Here is a 21851-nt window from a genome sequence, read left to right on the forward strand (position 1 = left end):
ACCAACAGGCACGACTTTTTCTGGGAGAATATCCAATTTGGGTTTTGATTTGGGCTAGCTAGCTTGTTCTTGTTTTTCAATCTGGGATAAAGGCGTCAGCCATGTTTGTTTGTTTGTTTCTGATGAAGATCTTGATTTTCTTCTTTTTGTATGGGAAGACTACAGTGTAGACGTGGGAGCCCAATATTCCAGTTTTTCCCTCTGGAGTCATCTGGAACTAGTTAAGTCTCTCTAGAGGCAGCGGTGTGGGTGGACTTTGAATCGGAGAGCCAACAATAATGATGGTGTTTATGGGTCATTTGGCCTTTACTTCACTCAGGACTTGTTGTTTCAACAGAATTGATTTGTGATAATTATTTAAAAAGCGTCTGTAAATATTTCAGTGAAATTTCTTACCACTCAGCATTGTACATGTTAATCTCCAAAGACACTGCACATTTGTGTTTACAGGGTGACCAACCCACTGACACCCACTGCTACTTACTTCTTGTCCCTGAATACTTCCCGTGGCTTCTCCCTGGGTAGTATTGGGTGATGAGTTTATGTTTTACTTGCACACTCACTTTGTGAAGTGGAAGAGGACCAAATGAGGGAAGAAGCCTATTAAAAGAAGTGTTTTTGCCAAGTAAGGGTGATGTGACAAGATGGTCACTAAACCAGTGCACTTTTCCTTCCTCCATGTGGCAGGTTCCATATGTCTATAAGAAAGGCAGTAGGTTCAGAATGGGATAAGTCACACATGGTTTATATGTGTCTCTGCAAGGTTTGGGGAGCCTGTCATGTGCTTGTTTAGTGTCTTTCCAGACTCAGCAAAAATAAAGAAAATGGTAGCTTTCGTAGCACTCAAACCCTTAAATGAAAGGCAGTTACTTTCTGCGATTTTCTTTTTGAAGAAACCATAATCTATTCCAAGTCTGGAGACATGACTAAGTATGTGCTTTCTTTACTTTTTATCCAGGTTTGAATACAAGAATAATGTAGCTCTAGGTCATAAACCACCCTGAAGTAGTAGTTTAGGAAATCAAATAATAACACTGATTTAATTCCTTCAGATATGGACTCCAGCCATAGTACAACACTTCAGCCTCCTGCAGATCCAAACACAGGTTTGGTGGAAGACAGGACAGAATCTCTTTCAATGACAACCCGTAAGGATAATGACACTCAGTCCTTAATAAGACCTGTGTTTCTGCTTTAGTTCTTGCTCGCACTGGCCCCAATTCATAGCTTGGTGGTGGAATGGTGCATTTATTGCTTTCTGGCTCAGCTCAGCCTAAAGCGTGAAAGCTGTCTTCATTTCTGTGTTTTTTTTGGTGGAGTTCTTTAACTGTGATTTTTCCATCATTCTTGGTACGTTCTAGATTCAGTGACTTTATGTTTAAAAAAGGTGGGGGAGTGGGGCTCCATTCACCTTAATTTTCCTTCCCTAAGTAGCAATGGCAGTGTCACCCAAGCTCATGGATAGGACAGTGATTTCTCTGTTTTAAATGACCACCTCCTTTCGATTCCCATGTCTTCTTCAATCAAGGCAGAAGAGGGGTAGGACTGTTGTGCAAAGAAAATTTGGGGATGGGTAATGATAGAAAGTAGGGAAATCACATCAGCCCACAGAAGAGGGGCAAGGCATGCTGTTGACAGTTGACAAAGGCAGCAGGGCCTGGGTACAAAAGGAGAATGTTTGCTGATACCTCTTCCTATCACTAAACATTCGGTAGAAGCAATGCTAAGCTTCTAGTAGCCTTAACTTCCACTGTGTGTGCAGGGCTATCCTAGACATCAACCTAAAGTCATTCATAATCTCTTGACAGACTGTGAAAGAAATCCAGAATTAAGAGACCTAATTTCCCTGCTTGCTGCACATAATGGACAGGACTCTTTATGTGAGTCCTTTTGGGCAAAGGGAAAAATCAGCAAGCATGTGTTGATCATCCTAAATGTAAATAGCACAGGGTTAAGTATTAAAGGAGATGCAAATAAGCCAAAATGGTCTCTGCCAATAGAGGGTCTTGTATCTCCGTTTTATGTCCCTGTTGACTTTTGTTCTAATGTTGGCTTGGGATTTGTGCGGGTCTTCCTCCTGGCTGTCACATTTACTTGGTGGTGGACATGGTGTGCTTTATGGAGTGCTTGCACCTGTAACTCAGAGGCCAGTACTTTTCTTAGAAGAACACAAAGGAAATGAACTCAAAACAGTCAAAGCAAATTCAGAGGTGGGCAGTGGCTCAACTTCTAATTGCAGATACTACAGTGAGGCCCTGTGTTTGCCCAGGCAAGCGTTCCCTGGCGTCTCAACATGGCAATGAGAATCCCTGTCCACAGAGGAGATCAAAAACCTAATAATAGAGTAAAACAGTAACTTTAATTTAATGTTCTTTAGGAGGGACTAAAGTATTTCCTTTTGTAAATTGGATCTGAGTTACTCGAGCAAATTATTCTACATGAACTTCTTCCTCTCTGGTGGCTATAGGCATACTGTGCTATCATGCTGATTATTTTCCCAACAGTCACACTTCTTGACACACACCTAGGTGCTCTTGATTGTTGATAGGAGCCCTGGGAGTCAAACATTTCTTTTTCTCTGTCTCTATGTCCTCTGGTTTTCCTCAGTGACTGGTAGCAATGTTATTGTACAGCTGGGCTGGGGTGATCCAGGATAGACCAAGTTTTGCCTCAGGCTTTATGTTGGCATTTTATCTTTGTTGATGATACTGGAAAAAAAAAAACCTCAAAACAAAGTGTCTCAGGAGCTAACTAGGAACAAAACAGAACTCTTTCGTACATTTTCATCCATCAGAGGAGAATGGCATGCACAAAGCTTGGGATTCTGGTGCCTCTATCTGTCTGACTCAGTAGGGCTAGATCCCGCCTGCCAGCAGATAACAGGATTTGTTTCAGGGCTCTAAACTAATGCTGGATTCATCCCTCCTTGAAAACAGAGCAGAGTCACACTCAGAGCTTCTCTACATCACATGGAGGCTTGGAAGAAGATAAAGAGCAGCCCATGACTTCTACTGCACCCTCTAGCAGCGAAGATGGTAAAGCCTGCTTGGCTCCAGCTGTGGGTGTCTGCGCGGTGCTGTTGGTGGAGGTGCATTCATTGACTGTTGTTAATGTTGTTACTTCTGACTAGGGGTGCTGGTGATGGGTTTCTGAGTTCTCTGCTTTGTAGACTTGTTAGGAGCCATGTACATTAAATGCAACTATATTTCTTAATCTTAAAGGTCAGGTTTCTTAAATTCTAGAGTTAGAGTGCTTATTTATGACCTATAACTGACTTACATTGCTCTCTATTTTCCTCTCATTATATAATATTATTTTGCCATTTATACTCTGGACCATAAATTGATGGTGCTGGTGAGTAAGAGGCAGAGCCCTCTGGTAAAAAGTAAAAAGATGAAACCCCAGCTCTTTAAACACTTGCATTGGCTATTCCAATCCCAGACCCCATGATTTTACCTTTAAATTCAATCATATGTTTCCTCCACTTCATCAAAGGTGGGTTTAATTGAGTAAGAGCTCAAGAGTATCAATGTCATAGTTGTAGTGGCATAAAACTTACCTTAATAACTCAGGCAGATATTACAACAAATGTCTGAGTATTAGAATCACCAGAATCTCTTTTGTTGAGTGAGTCCAGGTGGTATCAATTGCAAAATATAGATTCTGCTCAAGAGTGTAACAAATCACACTCTCTTTTGCTCTGTGTTCATACGTAATAAGTGGAAAACTTCTGCAGCAATTGTACATTTTTAAGACACTCACACAATGAGTGGTGGTCTTATTGTACAATTGTGAGTTCACCATTAATTCCACGTCACACAGCTAGGGATGATGGCAAAGGTGGAAGAACAATTGGAAATCTTCCTGAAGATTCAGCGACCTCAGCGGAAGCTTATCCTCCTCATTCCCCAGACACAAAGGAATACACAACCCTCCCCCCAGTGACCCCTGCTAACACGGGGGCTCCTGCAGTTACTGAAGTTACTACTGTTGGAGACTCCAAAGTTCATGTTGACCTTTCCTTATCAGGTAATCGGACCATTTGCTGCCTGGTTTGCTTTCTTTATGTCAAAAACAACACATACTTTCATGTTGCAGGGGTCATTTTCTGTGCAGGCTGTGACTAGACTGATCGGTGACATGAGAACTTTTGTCATGTTATCATTCTAGTGTGGGCAAACTTAGATTTAGTTTAGATAAAGAATGCTTTCGTTTGCCAGTGTAATTTCCACTTATTTTTGTGACTTGGTTATTATGATAGAATTTCTTTCTTTGCCTTGTTACTGATCTTGTGATGTATGAAGTTGATCTATGTGAAATTGATACTTTAGTAGGTCAGAGAAGTTAAATATTAGCTACTTTATTTGATCCAGCTAATAGCATGCTGCTTATTTATTAAGGTTTTACCCCCCCTGTGAATAATTCGCACATACTAATACTTTCGCTCTGAAGTCATTACCTCCTGTTGGTGATGGATTGGTGAATTTTTCTTTTGGTGGAGGGCTTGTGGATAAACCTCTCCTAGTTATGATGCACTGTTAAAACGTCATGACATGATCTACTGTTACTGAGTAGGCACCGTTCCTCCTGTGGTAATGGCAAAGAGGGGGCTGAAGACGACTTCAGCTGGACCTGGACCTAGAAGGAGATTTTTTCCCCAAATAAACAGTCCTCCCTACTTTTGTTCTTCTTTGTTTCTCCATTTGCATTAAAGACTAACATTGTAGAAAATGGAACTAGAAGATACCTGCTCTGGCTAAGAAGCTAAAATCATAGTCTCTTTTCTTGGTGCCAGTTTTTCAAGGTCCTCTCACCACTCAACCACTGAGGCCTATTCAAGACCAGTGATTTTAAATACAGAGTAGTCCCCTCCTTCTATCTATGGGTTTGCTCTCCACAATTCAGTGACCCGTGGTCAACTGTGGTCAGCTGAAAATATTAAATGGAAAATTCCAGAAATAAATAATTTATCAGTTTTAATTTGTATACTATTCATAGTAGCGTGATGAAATCTCATGCTGTCCTGCTCTGTCCCCACCAGGGATGTGAATCGTCCCTTGTCCAGTGTACCCACACTATTTATGCTACCCACCCCTTGGTCACTTAGTTGCCATCTGGGTTCTCAGTTCGACTGTTGTGAGGTCACAGTGCTTGTGCGTAATTCTTATTCTACTCACTAATGCCATAACTTTTCACATAACTTTTATTATAGGGTATTGCTATAATTGTTCTATTATATTATTAGGTACTGTTGTTAATTTCGCACCATGCCTAATTTATAAATTAAACTTTATCATAGATTTGCATGTATAGGAAAAAATGATACATGTACTACCAAAAATATATAGCAGTCCCTCCTTATTCACTGTGGATGTGTCCCAAGACCCCCAGTGGATGTGTGAAAACTGCAGGTAACACTGAACCTTATATGTGCCAAGTTCCTTCCCCCCTCCCCAAAGAAGAATAAATCTTAGGAGAACTCAATACACAAAAGAGGTGACAGCTGCGATGCTCTGACTGACGTGGTGACGGAACACCCAGGATGCCACATGCACGGCGTCCATCCTCCGGGATGCCCATCCCAGGCTTCAGGGAAAACAGTCTTAGAAAGTTCTGACCTTGGCAATACTGGCCACACAGAACCCATCACAGCCTTTGGTTCTTTATTCAGAGTGATTCTGTTTTCAGTTATTGAAAATTCCAAGTGTCATTGTCAGTATTCTTCTGTAGAGATGACTCTTAGAGCACTGCCTAATTTCTCTCGGCAAAAATAAGGCCTGTCATGCAAACCAATGAATTTAAAGTCTAAATGGCAATTTTAATAGTTACAGTGGCCTAGAAGGATTACATAGACCATTTGTTAGTAAAGAAGATATTTTTTCCAAAATCGATACCCACGTACTCTCATTTCTTCTACATTCTATCCGGTATCAACCGATTTTCCATGGTTCCCCATGGATTACATGCTCAGTAACTGATCTGACTCTCATTTTTTAATTTTCTTCCAAAACATTTTTTCTCAGTCTTTTTACTTAATCTTAAAGTTTTAAAACACTTGGAATTGTGGTGGTGGTGGCGATGGTAGTGGTGGTGGTGGTGGTGATGCCAGTGGGGGTTTTGGTGCTGGCATTTCAGCAGATGCTGTCTTTCGTTATTCTAACCAGCAGCCAGGGAACAAAGCAATCTGTCTCCTCTATACAAGTACATGCCACCTACCTCCACTGTACAGGCAATGGTGGTGATCAGACTATGGTATATTCCTTATAGGTACCTTTATAATGGGTGAGTATAGTCATTTTGTGAAACCATTGTCCTGTTTTGTGTTGTTTTAAGATTCAAGTATAGTTTTGAAAAATGCGTGGGGAGGAGGGAGAAAACCAAGAGTTTCCATGTGCTAAATCCAAGGTCTGACATGTGGATCCAGAGTTTGGCAATTCACGAAGTTGCAATTTAAAGCCTGTCCATGATGGATGTTTGAGAAGATGGATTATGTTAAGTCTTGGTGTTGAACATGCCGGTTTTACTTTTGAAAAATATTTCTATTTGAAACATATTCTAATTAGTTACATGTTAGCTATCATTTCTCCATTTCCTTTTCACTTATTTTCAGACATTTTTTAAATCAGCAGTTGGCTTTTCTCTTTGAATCTTTACATAATTCAACCCCAAGATCCTTTATTGCCCACCAAGACCTTTTTCTATTCCTTGTCTCAGAGAACTCTCTTTGAATGTCTCATGCCCTCAGCCCCAGAGCACACCCAGTCCCAGGGATCACACTTGTCCCAATTCAAAGCCTATAGTCTCTGTTTTAAAGACACAGTATCAAATCCCAACCTCAGACCTGTGAAGGCATCATGATATTTCTGTTTGCATGTTACAGTTATGAGGTTTCCGTCAAAGCCATACTTCCTGTGGTTCTCCTTGATGGTCTGTACTGAACTAACCTTCTTAATTTTGATGAAAATTCTAGTGCATTTATCAGTGGAGTAAGAAATGAAGTAATTAATATTGTGAACCCATTCAAGGCTTCTTTGCCATCATTTTGCTTCCCTTTAAAAGACTAAGCTTTGGGATGAAAGCAAAGTGCACAAAAATGCAAACATGAGGAAATACAGGTGGCAGGGTAACTGGAACACACAGCACTGAGCCTTCTCTGCTTGCTCTTTACAGGAGATCAAGACTCCTCTTCCGACTCCGCTGGGCGGCACCACACCACTCACGGATCCGAAGCAGACGGTGAGTTTGAGCTGCTTCGGTTATTGACTGTCAACCTCATTGCACCTGCTGATAGTGAAGTCAGAGTCAGTGTCTCTGCAAAAGGGGTCCTCACACTTTCTTAGCATGCATTGCAATCATGGGGAGGGCTCATTAAATCACACAGATGGGCTCTGTCCTTAAAGTTTCTCATCCTGCAAGTCTGGGGTGGAGCCTGAGCACCTGTGCTTTTTTAGTAAGCCCCCCAGTGATGCTGATAATGCTAAAGCAAGGACTGTTCTCTCAGAACTACTGCTTTGGAGAGAATTCTTCCATTTGAAAGGATCAGGGAGAATCCAAGCAGGATCTCAATTCAACATTGGACTACACCAGAGTGATTTAGAAACATGTGTTTTGGAATAAGAACGGCTTGGTTTGATTTCAGCTCCTCCTCGTACAAACTGGGGATGATGCTTAAAGAATCTGAGACTCAGTTTCCTAATCAATAAAATTTGGATTGTAATTATCACAGTGTGTTAGGTTGGGCCATATTAAACAGTCAGTCAATAGTCAAAGACGAAATTAAACATATTTCATATGTTTTCACCTATTTTTAACTCATTTAATCATCCTTCATACCCTGCAACTTACATAAGTACTATTATTATCCCAATATTACAGAGGACACTAAGGCTCAGAGGCACTAAGCAACTTAGCCAAGTTGACATGACAAGTGGGTTGAGTGGTGGAGCCCCATTTCAAGTCCCAAGGTCCTGTATCACCTCTCATAAGCACAGTCTGGAGGGAGCACTCTGTAATGACCATAATTACCACCAGGCATGCATTATTAAATGGATTCCTATTTGCTGTGACTCACATTTCACTCCTGGAAATGTCACTCCAGGCAGCAAAAGTCTGACATGAAGCAGGTGTACTTGTGACCATGAACGCTGGGGCTGTGCTGGTGCTGTCATACCAAGGTGTCCCTGAGCATCATCTGTCCAGGTGGCCCCATGCAAGCCAGGTCATCCTTATGAACTGCTGTCCTCCCCTTCACGCTTCCATTGCAAGCGGGGTTGCCTCCAGACCTAAACGCTCACACACTTAAAGCAAAATGAGGTGAATATTTACATGGTAGTTTGGGTGATAACCATTTACATAAGAGGACAGGGGTGTGGGGGCTCATTAGAAATGCTTCTAAAATAAGAACAGAAGTCCCAGGCTCTCCGGGGACCCAGGTAGGGCACTGAGCCTTTCCCAACCTCCATTTCTGTACTTGAAAAAAGGAATCAGAACCCTGGCCTCAGTTACCTCCTAGAGTTCTTGTGAAGAACATGAGGTGTCAGGAATTTGAAAGGATTTTGGAAATGATAGGGAATTGTTACTAAAAGGCAACGCTCTCTAAAATCAAGAGACCCCAGCTACTCCAAGGGTGGTCCTTGGACCAGCAGCAGATCCATCACCTAGGAGCTGGTTGGAAATGCAGAATCCTCAGCCATCCTAGGCCTCCTGAATCAAGATCCTCCCCACCCCACTAGGTAGCTTATATAGATTAAGGCTCAAGAAGCACTATCCTGGACTGCTTTTCTCATAGTTTAAAGCCTGTCGCATTATTTCTCTGCACACGTCTCAGATTGGATCTCATCTCCAACCTGCAGTATCGAGTGCTCCTTTTTGCAGAACTTGCTTTCCCCACCAGCCCTACCCAAGCTACATTTTCAGGCCTCTGAGAGTGCAAGGCAAGACGTGCTGTATCTCTTCATCTCCTCGGCTTTTGCTTGAAGTGAGAACCAAGTGGGTGGGAGCGGTCTCTTTTGTTTGACTCCTGTGCAGGTGTCTGTTGTTCAAACAGGAGGTTTCATCTGGCTGTACACACGCCCAGATCTTTCCTTGCTGCGAGCGCTTTTTTTGGAATATAGAAATAAAGAAATTATGATCCATTAATGGCCTCCCTTTCAAATATCAAAGGCTGCTGTGAGTCAGGGAAAGACCAGTGAGAGTGACTGTAGATCTGAGGTGGTTTAGAAGGCCAAAGAGCTCTGGTTTAAATGGCCCAAATCCCATGACCAGGGCAGGTGATCACCTGCCAATGATCAAGAACTCTGGTCGGCAGCTAGAGAAAGTGTCCTGGACTTCTGAGGTCTGTAAAGGGAGAGGCTGCTGTCAAACTGGCATGGGGTATGTTGGAATGGCTAGACACATGGTAGAACTTGAGTTTAACACAAATGTCAAATTGCTTAAACAAGATCCACCCTGCCCAAAATAACCATCCTGATCAAGACTCCACTGACTTCTGTGCCCCGTCGGAAGGTTGGCTGTCTTCAGAGTGTTTCCTGTGAGGCCCAGCCACCTTCCTTCACTGGCTGCCCGAACAAACAGCCCTGTTTTGTTCTGTTTTCTTCCCTTGCAGACCTGCGGGATTCTGCCATGGGGTTCCTTTTAGTAGGGAAAGTAGAGTTCCTTTTGATGGGATCTTTTCCATTTTTGTTGTGAAGCAGTAAGGGAAGCATAAAAAAACACAAAGAAACCCCAGAGCTTTTGTTTGGGTGAGTCTCTTCACCAGCCTCCTGTTCTGACTTGTGGATTCTTTGTGTTGCAATGCTTCTTTTCGGTCTGAAATTTTTTTATTTGTTTCCTTATTTTGTTTTGCAGCAGAGGGAAATGTTCATTCTTCAAAAACAGAGCATGGTTCAATAATATATTAGCAGGTTTCAACAGTAGATAAGCCTGATTGAATTGAACTTTTCTGAGATCTCCTTCTTACAGCACTTTATGAATGCCTGCGGCTTGAATGCATCAATAGCTTTTCAGTGATGTGGAGGCTGACCCCATGTGCCACTCTGTAAGCCTGGTTAGGCATGGGTTTTTCATAGATAGAAAGGGCCATGGCCCCCCAAACCCTTATTTTATAATATTTATCTCACTTCTATGACGACATAGGATGTGATTTTAAGATTTGCTTTGGCCTTTCTGGAGCATGTGAAGCCCTTAGGGATCTTATTAAAATGAAGATTCTGGTTCGGTAAGTCTGGGGTGAGGCCCGAGATTCTGTGTTCCCAGCATTCTCCCACGTGATGCCCATGCTGCTGGCCCGGGGACCATGCTTTGAGTAGCAAGGTCCAAAATTAAAAATAGAAAATAACTACATATGATTACCAGTCTTATGTGCTCCTTTAAGCCTCTGTAGAATTATGATAAAGTACATTCCGGTATCACCCCAATGAACAGTAAGAGAACTGAGACTTGGAGAGGGTCACTTGAGCCAGCACAGGTTACTAGCAAGTGGCAGAAGCAGAACTTGAATCCAGGGTGGTCCCACCCTCGAGCCCAAGGGCTTAAACAGTTATTAACAGCAGTGCTACTCTAAAGTCTCACGTTCTTGATGAGAAGTAACATTTTCAAACCTTAGCCTGAATCAAACTGAAGTTTTCTGGGGAGATCTCTTTCTTGTGGCACCTTATGAATGTCTGTGGCTTGGATGTATAAGTAGCTTTGCAGGATGCGCGGCTGGCCCCGTGAGCTGCTCTGTAAGCCTGGTTATACATCCCAAACTTCATCTGAGAGATGTTTTTCTCCTTAGGACACTCCAGGGGGAGCCACGAAGGTGGGGCCAGCACAACCTCTGGTCCTATAAGGAAACCTCAAATTCCAGGTGAGTCTCGAGCTGTGGGGAGAAAAATGATGCTAAAAGCTGGTCTCTCTGGATGTCCCAGAAAGGAAGAAGCAACCAGTTTGAAAGCACAGCTTCCTAAATGTCCAACTCTTGAAACTGATTGATCCTCTTTGCAAGCTAAAGATGAATGTGAGCAAAAGAAAAGAAAAGGTGGAACTTTTTTCCCCAGGATCCATAGATTGGCTGAGTTCATATTCACACTTGTCCCTGGTCTGTCCCAGTGCAGTGTCATGTTAGTTCCTAAAGCTTCCTCCTCAGAGGAGTGATCACCCAGGGGACTCCAGGTCACAGCCAGGTCCCTCCCGTCCCAATTCAGTTTCCCCTTCATGTCTGGGGTTGGGGAAGACATGTGCAAAATTCCCCTGACATTTCAGACAGTGTATTGCGTAGAGTGAAAACATTCTTCTGGTCCTCAAACGCCCCACCCTTCAGAGGTCTCCAAACTGAGCCTTCCATGGGGAAAGGGAAGGATGCGGCGTGTGCCCACCCCCTGCCTCAGCTGGCCTGGGCACCGCTGGAGGCAGAGCCCATGGAGAGGAAGTGGGCTGCCCAGAGGATGGGGTGGGTGCAATGTAATTTGCTATAATCAGGCAGCAGGATTCTTTCCAACCTGGGTGAGTGGGAATGTGGGGCATCTCTGAATTAGAGACCCAGGACAGAACAGAAATGGTTCTCCCCTGTTGGATTCCCCAATACTCCTGACTCACATAACGAGGTAGAGGTTAGCCAAGGGGAGCACTGAGCAGGAAATCAGAGGAGAACCAGGACCCCCAAAGGTGAATGGACTGTGAATGACTGTCCATCTTTCCTGTTTCCCAAGCTTATTGCACAGATACACGGCCCACTTGGCAACTGAATTTATTCAAGTTGTCAAGTCATATCATAATATGTTAAAGCTTGATTTTAAAAACATGTATATGGCATTTTTATTAGTCCACAAATGATGCATGAACTACTACAGACATTTTAGAAAATGCAGCTTAAAAAAGGACAAAAATATAAATCACTTATTATCTACCTTACCATCCAGAAATACTGTGGTTACCATTTTCACATATGTCCTTCCTGTCATTTTTCAATGTAATTTGTATACAAAACTGCAATTATACCATATATGCTATTTAGTAAACTACCACTCTTGACTGGCTGGCCACAGCTTTCCAATGTCATTAAATATTAGGGCATATATAGTACATAATACAAGGAAAGTACTCTAATTTATTCAATGTAGTTTATTCCTTATTGCTGGATATTAGGTCGTTTTCACCTTTTTCTATAAATAGCTCAGTAATAAACATCCTCATAGCTCATTCTAAAGCCCTATAATTTCCTGGGAGTGTAACTGCTCTATCAAAAGCATGTGCATTTTGAAGACTTGTGACAAGTTTTGCCAAATGACTTTCCAGTGCACACGTGCAGGTTCCAACATCTACAGGGCTGTCCTCCTTCCCACTCACTAGTACGTGGCCTCCATTTTTAGGTGGATGCTCTTGTGTAGGAAAGGAATCTTCCTTTCAAGAGAAGAATACGTTTCTTTTGGTTTACTTAATAATTACATCAAGGGCATCTACAAGTCTCAACAGGTCATTCTACATTTTTTTTGGAAACTTTTTTCTCCTGGAGAGACTTGGAAATTCTGGCTGATGGTGAGAGATTAAAACAAGAGGCGGGCTGGAGAAACTCCTAAAGAAAAATTGCTTTTCCAGTATTATTTGCCTACTGGCTGGGCCATTTGGTCAGACGCATCTGTAGTACCTACTGTGTGGTTCTTGTTTGGACCGGGTCTATTTCGTTAAGTGTGTGTTTGTTTTCACAAAATGTGTTTCCCAGTTTCACGGGTGTCTTTTCCTTTGCTTGCACCAGAATGGCTGATCATCTTGGCTTCCCTCCTGGCCCTGGCCTTGATTCTTGCAGTTTGCATCGCTGTCAACAGTCGAAGAAGGTAAGGGGATGCCCCTCGGAGACTTTGACTCTGGAAGGGCATCACCTAAACTTAGGCTGTAGGTCCTTGCTGCTCAGAGGAGCCAGCAGCCTCAGCACCCTGGGGGCTCGTTAGAAATGCAGAGCTTCAGGCCTCACCCAGACCTCCTGTATCAGAATCTGTTTGGTCAGGGTCTCAAGAGATTCATGTACCTGGTACAGTTTAATAGGCACTGCTCTGGCACATTCTTTGGAAAAGAGACACTGTAATGATCTATATCACTGTTCTTGAATATCGGTTGAATCTCTTGGGGATCTTCATTATTTGGGGGTTAAAGCCCACTGAAACCTTATCTGATGAATTATGAACTATCTTACCAGAAAGGCATAAAAGTATATATTCATTTATTGATTTATTAAACAGATATTTATTAAGTACATTCACAAAACACAAAAACACCATATAAAGATCCAGGGATTGGTCATCCCCTGGCTGAGGCCCATGGAACTTTCTAGAATCTTCACCTAAAACAGGCATTGAGTTCTTTAGTTTGTTTTGGGCTTTGTTTGCTTGTTTTCGGTAAGGACACTATTTTCTGTTTGCTGGAAGCAGCAGTTGAAAGGATGGTCCTCCTCCCTCCCTACCTCACCCAAGGCCTATTGTTCCAGAAGTTATTTAAACAACACACACACCTGGTTGAGCTGTGACCAGGCTCCAGGAATAACACCATGTGAAGTGAAGAAAAATTCTAGCAACAGAGAAAATGAACTTTGACCGGGGCACTCCACAAATACTAGTCTAAATCTCTTACTTAAGATGCTTTTGAGAGGTGTTATTTTTCTCTGAGCATATGCTTAGGAACATTAAGCCTTTTGTAAGTGTTTCTTGAGGTTTCTCATAAAAGGTAAAAAATCTTATTTCCAAGTGAGGTCACCTTTATGGTATCACTAGGTCATCTAACAGGCTAGAAAATACCAGTAGGCTTGGGAGAAAAAAATAACACAATCTTCCTCACTGGCTTTTGGAAAATAGCAAATACTCAATTCCATTGCTGTGGGCAGCCCAGGCAGTATTGCTAATTATCTGAAGAAATTAAATAAGGCTGTCTTACACAGGTACAAGTTAATAAAAGTGCTATATTACAGTCAAACAACTGTGTTGCTATCTGTGTGTTTGAAGGCATAATAAAAATAATTAGTCATGGCAGCTGATTGTATAAGGAACAAAAACTAGGAAAGGAAATCTGAAAGCCCTTTTAGTTGTCTTCTGTGACTAAATGGAAAGATATTTTTTTTAAGTTGAATTTAAATAATGTGACTTAAGGGACCCCTTCCAGAGAATTTTTATACTTGACCTTGGCTTCCTTATTATCTCTTAGGTTAGTTTTGCTCAATTACATATGAATTTCCTATTGTTTGAAATCAGTCCTTTTGTCCCAGGTCCTAGAAAGTATTGCTCCTGCTCACATACACAGTCCATGAGTTCTGCACATATCACCATAGAAACAGTGGCCCTTGATGTTGTTGACATGGGGGGGACCTCAGAGAACCATTACAACTGTCCCTGAGAGCAGCTGGAGTCTGTGCAGTGTGACTGCTTAGCTCACACGTCATTGCCCATCGAGTCAGCAGTGAAAACAGGCCCCATTACTGCCCTCCCCCTCCCCTGAGACCAGCAGTCACCCTAGCAACAGGCAAACAGGGACTCATGGGATCAGCACTGGGAGTATCTCACTGGGAAGAGAGCTGCTTGGCTGCCATAAAACGTCCTGATCTGATCACCACAAACGGACTTGCCAGGCAGCTAAAAGGTGGTTATAAGGCTTCACAGGACCCTAAGGTGCACTTGGGTTGCTAAAGTCGCTAGCCTTTTTCTAATCCTCTTAAAGGCCAGGCCTTACTGCTTTGAGCACTACGAGTTAGAGAGCTGTAGAATCTTGTGTTCATCAAAGAAAGTTTGGTTAGAAGCAGGGACCTACAACAAACATATGTTTATTTGGGAAACGTCATTTGAGGGGCAGCTATAACTGTCAGCCCTGGGCAAGAGAAGGAGAAGATTCAAAACAAAAAAGAATACCATCCTTTCTCTAAGAGTCTTGAGGTTTCGTGGCAATATTGGCCTGTTGGATTTGAGTCACCTAATATTTATTGAGCACATACTCTGTGCCAAGCACTATTATATGAATTATGGTTAAAAGATAAAAGTGAAAAAACATTAGTCACTGAAGATGACGTTCAAGGGTTGACCACAGGTTCCCATGACAGTGTCATCTGTGAGTGACATCACCTTAAAGGTGCTGATTTAGAAGTCCTATTATTTCCTTAGCTTTTTCCATCCCTGTCATAACCCACGTCACCTTTTCTTGCTGTTCTTCATGTAACCAGAGTCCTTGAATTGCAACTTGACAATGAAAATTGTACTTTATTCATGGTCTTTAAGAGCAAACAGTGGTCTTGGGAGTCCATTGGAGTGGTAGATAGATATTCAGTGAGGCCCAAGAGAAGAAGTTAAGTGCCTTTTCCTTCAAGAATTTATCTGATTAGTATGGAGAGGGGAAAAAAATGGGAGGGCCTGACTGGAAAAAGCTTCACAAAGCAAGAGTGATTCAATAATGTTTCCACACTGCTTGTGCAGAAGAGGCCTTCAATGGATTTCCCTCTCATGAAAATTAGCGTCTTTTCTGTAAGCCCCAGTGGGGAGTCATCCACCATCTACTTGGCAGGTCCCCTTGCTGAAGTTCCAGGATTTAGAATGTCTGCCTTCTCTTCAGCTGCAGTCTTGATCTCCATAATCTGTGCCCACCCAGCCTCCTTCCGCCCTCTAGAATGGAGCTGTCCAACAGAACTTTCTGCGATGGCAGAAAGGTTCCATACCTGTCCTGTCCCATACACAGCCATGAATCACGGGTGGCTGCCGAGCGCTCCAGATGTGGCTAGTTCATCTTCAGTGAATTTTAAATATTATTTTATTTTAATTAGTTTAAATTGAAATAGCCACGTGTGGCTAGTGGTGACTGTATTGCATGACCTGGCTCTAGCACAAAGCAAAATAAACCTCTCAATATCTTTAAGGATGGCCAGGTAGAAGAGACATAAGATTGGCTGTTAAGTTACCCACCCTCATCCCCCAAATCTTTCAAGAGAAATTCCTTCATGTTCTAACTGTACGTTACCTGGTTTCTAAACCCCACGGAGCCTGTCCACCCTTTCCTGGCAAGGCTGCAGCCTGGGTCCATCCACATCATGTGGTCACCATGCTCAGCTAATGCCTGAGATTTAGGGGAAAGGATATAAAGGCAAGATGCAGTTCAGTGGAGACCTCTGACCTTTGGACTCAATGTCGCACAACATTGGCCCTGCCCTCGCTAGTGGTGCAGTCTCGGGCAGTAGCCTGGGCTTCTGGGACTCAGTCTTCAGTCAGCATAAGGAAAAGGCTGGGCTAGATGACCTCTGAAGTCCCTCAGTGCTAATACCGTTCCTTTGAACATTTTTCCAACTCAGAAGGATGAAAAAAAGAGGACATGTCTTTTGAAAGTACTTATAAATAAGTACTGATAAACGCCTGGAGCACCACACATCAGACTGAGTTATTGAAGAGAGTCATCCTGCCAGCCTGAAAGAACTCAGGCAGGTAACAGAGACACCTAAATCCAAAGGGAAGCGTGGACAGGGCAAAGTCCGAGCCCCGCATTCCTAAGCCCTGTAGGTCGGATGCCATCCACCTTCCCAGTCAGCTTTGTTTATGTCAGCATATCAAGCCTCACTTCACCCCCACACACAAGCTTTTTTTTTTATGCTTATAAATCCCTTCCTTGCAATATCTCGTTCAACTTCTCAAGCACCCACCAGGTAGGCAATGGGGATTACTCTAACAAGTCACCTTTCTTCCAAAGAACGAAATACCACTCAAGAATCTAAAATAACACGAGCAACATTCTGCCTTCGGCCTTTTAAGTCATCTTCATAGTACACGTGACAAGGGGCTGGAGGCGGCCGCAGAAACAAGCAAAACCCAGTTGATGTGATGCTCGTTATATTCGAATTACAGCCAGTGATTCTTGAACATTTACTGTGTTCCAGATACTGTTCTAAGAGCTTGTCCAAGGCTTTGGTTTCCTCACCCACAGTGTTCATAAAAACAGCAAATAAAATAATAGCAGACTCATAGATGCAGTGCCAGGCTCTGTTTTGAGGGCTTGCTATCATCTCGTGAAAGTGGTACCCTAAGTAGCCTGAGATTACAGATAAGTGAGCTGAAGCTCAGAGAGCATGAGTAAGTTGTCCCAGGTCACACAGCAGTAAGTCTCAAAACCAGGCCTCCCGAGTCCTTGTTCTCGTCTATGGGGAGCGCATCCATGCTCCCAGTCCGGATCTGCAGCCAGGTCAAGCATTCTTCCCTCTGCCCTCATCAAGCCTCCTGCCAGAGGAGACAGGATCTAACTCCTGCTGAGGAGGTATAATTTCTTTTTCCCCAAACAAGAGATTAGAGTTTATGGCCTTGGCAGTTCTGGCAGGAATGGCCCACGGTCATGAATAATAGAGGCCTTGTCTCTACAACTCCAAATATCCAGCGGCAAAGTGAACAATTCTGACTTCGTACTGTTTGCAGGTCTCCAGATGGTTGGCAGCATGAATAGAGTTGGGCAGAGTCCAGGCTTTTGGTCATAAAGGCCTGGAGTTGAATATTGACTCTGCCTTTTACTAGATGTATGACCTCCAGTTAGCTATTAAACCTCCCTGGGCCTCAGTTTCCACCAAGGGGAAAAACAGCTACTTTGTGGGATTGTTGTGAGGATTACATGAAATGACATGTATTTGTCATATCAAATACAAGGCGCCGGGCATGCAGGAGGTGCCCTCAGCATGTGGCTGTCACTTGGGAGGCGGAGAGATAGTTGTGAGGCTCTGCCATTTTGCTTCGACGAAACACAATCTGACTTCCAGATGTGTAGCAGGGATCACGTTACAGGAAAGAGGAAGCTCTGTGTCAGGCTGCCTGGGGTGAGACAGCGCTTTGACAGTGCCCCGGAGTAAGACCAAGTCGTGCTCTTCCACAGAAGACCTGCATTTAAATCTTAAGAAGTATTACTGAGAAACCTTAAAGTAACAGTAATGTCCCTTAGAAAACTTAAAGTAACTGAAATGTTTGCCTTGTGCAGTTAGTTGATCAACCTCCTATGACCAGGGTTATATGGAAAGGTAACCAATGCTAAGGAACAGTCAGTACGGCCTTATACTTCTAGAAAAATGGCGTTGGATTCTTCTCAGTATGTGCACTAATAACCTTGAAAAGGCCAACAGCGTTGGCTGCCAGAGGAAGTAATGGGATTTTCTTTAGTACACCAGAATGATTGATTCACAATCATCGTGTTGGTGGTTTCTCTGAGTCTGCAAAAATTGCTAAAGCACTAAGAAGAAAGAAACATTTCCATTGCATAGTGTGGTGAAAGGAGAATTGGAATTTGGGAGTCAGACACTCCAGGGGTTGAATTCTGATCTTTTATTACTTGCTGAGTAACCTGGGGCAAGGCACTGAGTTCTCTGAGCCCCAGGTTTTCTCACCCGTCATAGCGCTGGCTTCCTGAGTTGTGACCCCTGGTTCTCCACCTGGAGTGTGCATCAGAAACCCCTTGAAGGCTCATTAAACCATAGCTCCTGGGTCCCACTCCTAGTGTTTCCTGATTCGATATGTCTGGGGTAGGGCTGAGAATTTGCATTTCTAACAAGTTCACGGTGGCTGATGCTTTTACTGCCGGTTTAGGGGACTTCACTTTAAAGAGTCCAATAAGGTGAAACATACTTTCTAAGATTGTTATAAACCATAGTGATCATGACTGTGATAATGACGATTGCATCATTGCACCCTTTTCTCACATGATCTTTAAATTATTAGGTGTGGGCAGAAGAAAAAGCTGGTGATCAACAACGGGAATGGAGCCGTGGAGGACAGAAAGCCAAGCGGACTTAATGGGGAAGCCAGCAAATCTCAGGAGATGGTGCATCTGGTGAACAAGGAGCCGTCAGAGACCATGGACCAGTGTATGACAACCGACGAGACACAGAACTTGCAGAATGAAGACGTGAAGATCGGGGCGTAATACCTACACCATGACCTTAGAAATCCTACCTAATCTTTACAGGGAGCTGGGACATTCACAGATGCAATGTGCTACTGATTATTTCATTGCGGTTCTTTTTTTTTTTAGCATAAAATTTTCTACTCTTTTTTGTTTATTGTGCTTTGTTTTTTTGAAGTCAATTCAATTTATAAGAATAGCATTGCTTTCTGAAATGAGGGCCCAATTAACAATTGGCAAGAATTTGACTGTTTCAGTTCCCGCCTCAAAGCCAGTCTCACTCCCTGGGGTGTGTTATGGACTGCTTCTCACAAAAGCCACACACACATCTTTCCTATCCCCAACCTTCCCTTCACCCCGCCTCCCAGTTGGCAGCCACATGCTAAGGACATCCCCAGAGCTAAGAGGGATTGGTTCCTGGGAGGAAATCTGAATGGGTCCATGTTGCCTTTCCAGGGGCCCAATGCCTAGGCATCACCTTCCAGTGGGGGAGGGACGGGGGTGTACTGGTTACACATCCCCTCCTACAGACCCCCTGGAAATGTCTCATATGCTTCTGAGAATACCCAAAGGGTGAAGCTATTTATCTGTAGTGAGCTATTTATCTGTGTTTTTGAGATATTAAACCCTGGAGGTCCTTTGATTAGTATGATTTTTGTTGTTGTTGTTACTTTGTCAGAGACATAAAGGGGTTTAAGCTGATTTATAATAAACATCTGTACTTCTTCCACTTCTACCCTGGGTGCTGTGATCCTTCAGTGTCTTAACCAGCCAGGTCTGGGTCCCTGCAGCTCATTGCAAACCTGTGAGAAGGTCTCCCTGAAAGACTTCATCTCAGAGCTGAGTCCCTGCTCTGGCTCCCTCAGCCAGTCCCACAGAAGATCAGGGAAGACAGCACTGTTTTATTTCCAAGGCTTCAGAGGCTTTCTGTCTTGTCCTGAAACCAGAATTGGGAGAGCAGGAGCTTCAACAGCTTTTATGTTTTAATGGCCACCTGTGCTCCCCCCGAAAAGCTATGGGAAGTCACATTACATCTGTATGACTTTCCGTAGTGGTGGCCCATTTCATGGACACTGACCCCATTAGTGATGTCCAAAAACAACAAGGAAGTACCTTTTGACCTCTTGTAATCAAGGGAGAAATAGTGGAAATGAAAGAGCATAGACAGTAGCCAACTGGTTGGCACAGATTAGAGAAGCTGGGGGAGTGAACTGTGTAGATATGGCTCGAGTATTTTTATGTCAGTATTTATTTATACTTTAACATTCCAGTTGTCTGTCCCCAATGACATTGCCACTCAGAAAGTTAAGTGCCTGGGGAATATGTCAAAAGTTTACAGGGTTTCCCACCATTGGAACCCTATCATCAGATACCAGGTTTATGGCCAAATAAGAGATTAATGTCTTTATCCCTTGTATGGCAAATCCTCTGTGGTCTTTATTCTTAAATTCAGGAGGCCCTGTTCATCCTGGAACTTTCAAATGGTACTTGTGTTAGAAGAGATTGGATCTATAAAGTCAGAGTCCCTATAGAATGGGACCTCATTCCTTAGGCCCCCATAAAAAGTTATCTGGAACCTAAACTAACATGTTTGACTAGAAATGTTTCTCAAACAAAAAGAAAAAGAAACGAGGGGGAGGAGAAGGAAGAAGAGGAGGAGGAAGAGGAGAAGGAAAAAGAGGAAGCAGAAAGAAAGAGGGAGGAAGAGGAGGAGAAAGGAGAGGGGGAGGGAAAAGAGGAAAAGGAGGAGGAGAGGAGAAGGGGTAGGAGAAGGTAGAGGACTGAGGGGAGGAGGAAAGGAAAAAGCTCCCACATAAATTAGGGCTGGACTTAATGAAGAGTTGGTTCTGAAGGAGATATTGAAAGGTGAAAAGCCTGCTTTCTGCATTCATTTCCACCCTGTTCTCTCTCCAGTAAACCTTCTCAACCCATTCCTGCCATGGTCTTTGAAAACCCCTTTTCCTTCTCTGGTCTGATTTTGTTTTTATGTTCATGTTGCAAGAAAAGAAAATAGACATGTGGTCACTCTGTTGTTCCTGCCACTAGTGTTTAAGTGCCTTCTGCTGTCCAAGACCTTTCCTGGCTCTTGAACCTGAATGCAACGACCTACTGTGGGATCGGGTTAAGGAGGGCTACTCTAGGACTCCACCTGTCCCCCAGATTCTCTTTAGGGCCATAGATAGTCATACAAGTCTCATAGCTAGGGATGGTTTTTCACTCCTTCTGGATATTCCCAATAAATAGGTGGAGAGAGAAGACTTTTTCTACTTTATTTTGGAATTAAATATGATCTTTCCTTTCATTATGTTGTGGCCCCCCACTTGGATATGCCTTTGTGTTCTCAACACAGGACTAGGGGAACTCTAGAACTTCCATCTCATAGGTGCACTTCACCTGCAATATCGCCCAAAGGTCATGGACCAGGATGCACTGTCTCCCATGTGACATAATGATGTAACTCTGGAAGCACAGCTTGACTACACATCATTCCTACCATCATTCCTACCCATCAGCCCAGGTGACCTGGACTAAGTCATTAAACTGGGTCTTGTTTGTTATTAGTAAGGAGCCAGCATTTCATTATTTTGCAAAGCTTAGGAGAGCAAAGATGAAAGCTCTCCAAAGCTCAGAGATTACAATGTAATTTGTCCTATAAGGGTAAATCTTTTGTGTGTCCTGAGGGCTTCTGTTAAATTAGCCCTGGGTGAAAAATCCAATAGGACAAAAGGCATTTTCATATGTATATTTTGCAGATTTTAGCTTGCAGAATGGATTTTGCAAACAAAACCTCTCAAAAAATTTTACATCAAGCCCATGACGCCAAGGATCAATTTCATAGTCAATGTTCATTCAACTCTGGTACAGTAGGAGTAGGAGAAAGGAAATCTCCCACTTCTCTAGGAGAGTAAAATATACTTCAGAACAAGAATACTGTAATTTATTCACCATTATGCCTTTTGTAAATCACTTTGAGTTTTCAAAGAATA

The 21851-nt window shown here is 43.0% G+C and overlaps 1 protein-coding gene across 12 annotated transcripts in view; it reads left to right on the plus strand.

Annotated features, from left to right (window-relative positions):
• The window catches only part of CD44 (CD44 molecule (Indian blood group)), an 85252-nt gene extending 65652 nt beyond the window's left edge, over positions 1-19600 (plus strand). For 7 of the 12 annotated variants that reach the window (XM_037128225.2, XM_037128229.2, XM_037128226.2 and 4 more), the window contains 7 exons: positions 1053-1148; positions 2937-3035; positions 3823-4029; positions 7171-7236; positions 10775-10846; positions 12731-12809; positions 18681-19600. In XM_037128225.2, the coding sequence (XP_036984120.2) occupies positions 1053-1148; positions 2937-3035; positions 3823-4029; positions 7171-7236; positions 10775-10846; positions 12731-12809; positions 18681-18885 (824 nt within the window). In that variant the 3' untranslated portion in view covers positions 18886-19600. The remainder of the gene's footprint in view (positions 1-1052; positions 1149-2936; positions 3036-3822; positions 4030-7170; positions 7237-10774; positions 10847-12730; positions 12810-18680) is intronic. The other 5 variants (XM_037128236.2, XM_037128240.2, XM_037128227.2 and 2 more) reach the window with 4 other exon arrangements.
• Positions 19601-21851: the final 2251 nt, after the last annotated feature.

The sequence above is a fragment of the Artibeus jamaicensis genome, unplaced genomic scaffold (genome assembly GCF_021234435.1).
Source record: "Artibeus jamaicensis isolate MK-2021 breed Jamaican fruit bat unplaced genomic scaffold, CSHL_Jam_final contig_797, whole genome shotgun sequence".
Classification (NCBI taxonomy): Eukaryota; Metazoa; Chordata; class Mammalia; order Chiroptera; family Phyllostomidae; genus Artibeus; species Artibeus jamaicensis.